The sequence below is a fragment of the Colobus angolensis genome, unplaced genomic scaffold (assembly GCF_000951035.1).
Source record: "Colobus angolensis palliatus isolate OR3802 unplaced genomic scaffold, Cang.pa_1.0 Scaffold135, whole genome shotgun sequence".
Classification (NCBI taxonomy): Eukaryota; Metazoa; Chordata; class Mammalia; order Primates; family Cercopithecidae; genus Colobus; species Colobus angolensis.
The window spans coordinates 3,491,700-3,495,246 of NW_012114433.1; the positions used below are offsets into that span (position 1 = coordinate 3,491,700).

At 50.2% G+C, this 3,547-nt stretch overlaps 1 protein-coding gene across 1 annotated transcript in view; it reads left to right on the forward strand.

Moving 5' to 3' along the window:
- The window catches only part of LOC105506326 (radial spoke head 10 homolog B2-like), a 67,302-nt gene extending 63,874 nt beyond the window's left edge, over window positions 1-3,428 (forward strand). Inside the window, exons 13-14 of the mRNA XM_011934409.1 lie at window positions 2,222-2,420; window positions 3,052-3,428. Of these exons, the coding sequence (XP_011789799.1) occupies window positions 2,222-2,420; window positions 3,052-3,214 (362 nt within the window). The 3' untranslated portion in view covers window positions 3,215-3,428. The remainder of the gene's footprint in view (window positions 1-2,221; window positions 2,421-3,051) is intronic.
- Window positions 3,429-3,547: the final 119 nt, after the last annotated feature.

Below are 3,547 nucleotides of genomic sequence, written 5' to 3' on the forward strand. Positions count from 1 at the left end.
TACATGCAACACCTTCTCCAGGACCTCTCCTGTGTCTTCTTAGCTTGCTCCACATGGCACTGCCCTCCCCAGGCCACTGAAGGCCCCTCTTCATCAGCAGTGCCTCCATGTTGCCACCCCCAGGAATCCTGCCGTCACTTGAACCGATCTCTCCATAGTCAGGAAAACCGTCAGCTTCTTGAAACACTCTTCGCGTTCGGCCTCCGCGACCCCTCGATGTCCCAGGTTCTTCTCCGTCCGGTACGAGTCTGTGGGTTGTGTCATTTTCTCCCACAGAGCTCGGCGTCCCAGCAGAGACAGGGCGTTCCTGCAGTGCTGAAACAAGATGCGCAGTTCCTGGAACAGAAATAGAGCTGGAAATGAAACCCCAGCTAATGTGCTTTCCTGTTGATCTGATGATCTCTAGTCCCAGCTCCAACTGGATTTTGCCCTGGATCTCTCTGGTCATTCCTTAAGTCCGGTGTGCCATTCACCAGGCCTGTGGCTCCTGCCCTGTCTCCTGTCAAGGGCCCCCTCGACCCACGTGGCATCTCTTCCAGTACCATTTCATCCGATTATTGCCTGTGGCAGCCATGACTTACTGTCCTTCTGCTTGTAGGTGTCTAGTTGAGAGTTCATGAATGAACATAAATGTTGCCGCCAGGTGCAGTGGCTCACAGCTGTAAGCCCAGAACTCTGGGAGGCCACAGCAGGAGGATCACTTGTGCCCAGGAGTCTGAGACCAGCCTGGGCAACATAGCAAGCCCCTGTCTCTACAAAAAAAATCAAAATTCACCAAGTATGGTGGCACACTCCTGTAATCCCAGCAGCTTGGGAGGCTGAGGCAGGATTCAGTCTTGTTCCGACCTTAGAGTCCTGGATTGCGTATCATTTGATTTCTGAATTTTAAATTCTTCCAGGTGACCTGGATAACCAAAATTGCTTAAAAAGATGGAAAAAATTATGGTAGTTTAAGATTTAGAGATTCTTTAGCCTAGACAAGAAAGATAGAGAGGGAAAACTCTAACTACTAGGAAATTCCTTTTGTGAGAGTGACCGGTTGTCTAGTTCTCTAGGAGAGAGGATTCACTCAGGTACATAGCTATCCTTGTCTTAAAGGGGTTTCAAACTCTGAATAAATACAAGATGTTGAATATTTTGTCCCCAAGACCTAGGCCGGGTGCGGTGGCTCACGCCTGTAATCCCAGCACTTTGGGAGGCCGAGATGGGAGGATCACTAGAGCTCAGGAGTTTGAGACCATGGGCAACATAGCAAAACCTTCTCTCTACAACAAAAATAATAATTAGCTGGGCATGGTGGCACGTGACCATGGTCCCAGCTACTTGGGAGGCTGAGGTGGGAGGATCACTTGAGCCCAGGAGATGGAGGCTGCAGTGAGCCATGATGGTGCCTCTGCACTCCAGCCTGGATGACAGAGCAAGATCTTGTCTCACAACTAAAAAAATTAGCCTTGTGGTGCATTGCTCCCTTCTCAGCTATCAGGGAGGCTAAGATGAGAGGAACACTTGAGCCCAGGAGTTCCTCCAGGCCTTGGTGAGCCATGGTCACACCACTGTACTCTAGTCTGGGCAGTAGAGTGAGACCTTGTCTCAAAAAAAGAGCAAGAAACAAGGGTTTATTATTCTTGAAACACGGAAAATTAAAATATCAGAAAACCCAAATTCTTAAGATATTTAGAAACAAAAGAGGTGGCCAGGCGCAGTGGCTCATGCCTGTAATCCCAGCACTTCGGGAGGCTGAGGTGGGTGGATCACCTGAGGTTAAGAGTTCCAGACCAGTCAGGCCAACATGGTGAAACCTCATCTCTACTAAAAATACAAATATTAGCTGAGTGTGATGGCACGTGCCTGTAGCTACTCAGGAGCTCGGGAGGCTGAGGCATGAGAATCACTTGAACCCGGGAGGTGGAGGGTGCAGTGAGCTGAGATCACGCCACTGCACTCCAGCCTGGGCGACAGAGTGAGACTCTGTCTCCAAAAAAAAAAAAAAAAAAATGAGGTAGCAGGAAACTCAAAGGGAAGGTTGATAATCCCAGCCAGGGTCTGCTGAGCCCCTGCCTTATTCCAGGCAGTCATGGGAGCAGCGCCCTTTCTCCTCTCCCCTCTCCTGGCCGAGGAGAAGGGGGCCCACTGCAGGGAGGCCAGAAAGAGAAAAAGCACGCAGACCCCCAGTTTACAGCAGGATTGTATTCATGTTTAGCTTCATGAAACTCTATTCCAGAGAAATACGAGAGACCCAAGGATGATCAAAAGGAAGAGTTCAACACGTGGGTCAATAATATGTACGTCTTCTTTGTGAACACGCTCTTTCACGCGTATCAACATGAAGCAGCTGTCAAGGAGAAAATCAGGGAAGACAGGTTACGCAGCACAGCACGGGTCCAGCGGCGGAGGATGGAAGATGACGAACTGGAAGCAAGGTAACTGATGAGGTCCCTCCGCTCCTTCCCGAGCTGCTCTCTCTATCCTGTGTTCTGTAGCTGCCAGAATGCATCAGGACCAAGTGCTTTCCGGACAAGCCTATCATTTCCTAAGGGCGTCTGTGACATAAAAAGGAATGAGTGGCCGGGCGCGGTGGCTCAAGCCTGTAATCCCAGCACTTTGGGAGGCCGAGACGGGCGGATCATGAGGTCAGGAGATCGAGACCATCCTGGGGAACTGTCTCTACTAAAAATACAGAATATTAGCTGGGCGTGGTGGTGGAAACCTGCAATCCCACTACTCAGGAGGCTGAGGCAGGAGAATCACTTGAACACGGGAGGCAGAGGTTGCTGTGAGCTGAGATTGCACCATTGCATTCCGGCCTGGGCAACAAGAGTGAAACTCTGTCTCAAAAAAAAAATTTTTCTTTTCATAGATACATGAAAAGTTTACTTTGGACTGTGTCGACATGGCATCAGTTATTTCAGGCCAAGTGTAGCAGCTTAGTTTTGTTTAACAGGCTGCTGAAATGCAGGTCTGAAGGGCTGTATACTATAAATAGCATCAAACTGGTTTTGCAGTTTTGAGGGGGATTGAAAAAAGCTCCCACCTTCTCATGTTTGCTTTCAGGCTGAATATCTTTATCTTGAGAGAGGAAGAAGCCAAGAGACAAGACTATGAGGTGGACATCACGGTGATCAAGGAGCCGGTGGACGTGTCATCCTCTTATCTCATACTGGACCCTCCCAAGGAGGACGTGACCGTGTCCCCGTCCAGCAAGAAGAAGAAGTAGGAGCCCCGAGGACACACACAGAGGCTGAGGACGGCGCGTGCGGGAAGAGTTCCTGAGCATTACAGTGCTTAGCACTGTACTCGTTGCAGTGTTTTAAAATACCGCCTGGCCCACTGCGTCTCAGGTTTCCTACATGGCTGGATTATGGGAGTTCGAGACCAGCCTGGGCAACATAGTGAGACCCCCATCTCTGCAACATTAAAAAATTAGCCGAGCATGGTGGTGTGTACCTGTGGTTCTAGCTTCTTGGGAGGCTGAGGCGGCAGGACTGCAGTGAGCCCAGGAGATTGAGGGTGCCGTGAGCCACTGCATTGCAGCCTGGGTCACGGACCT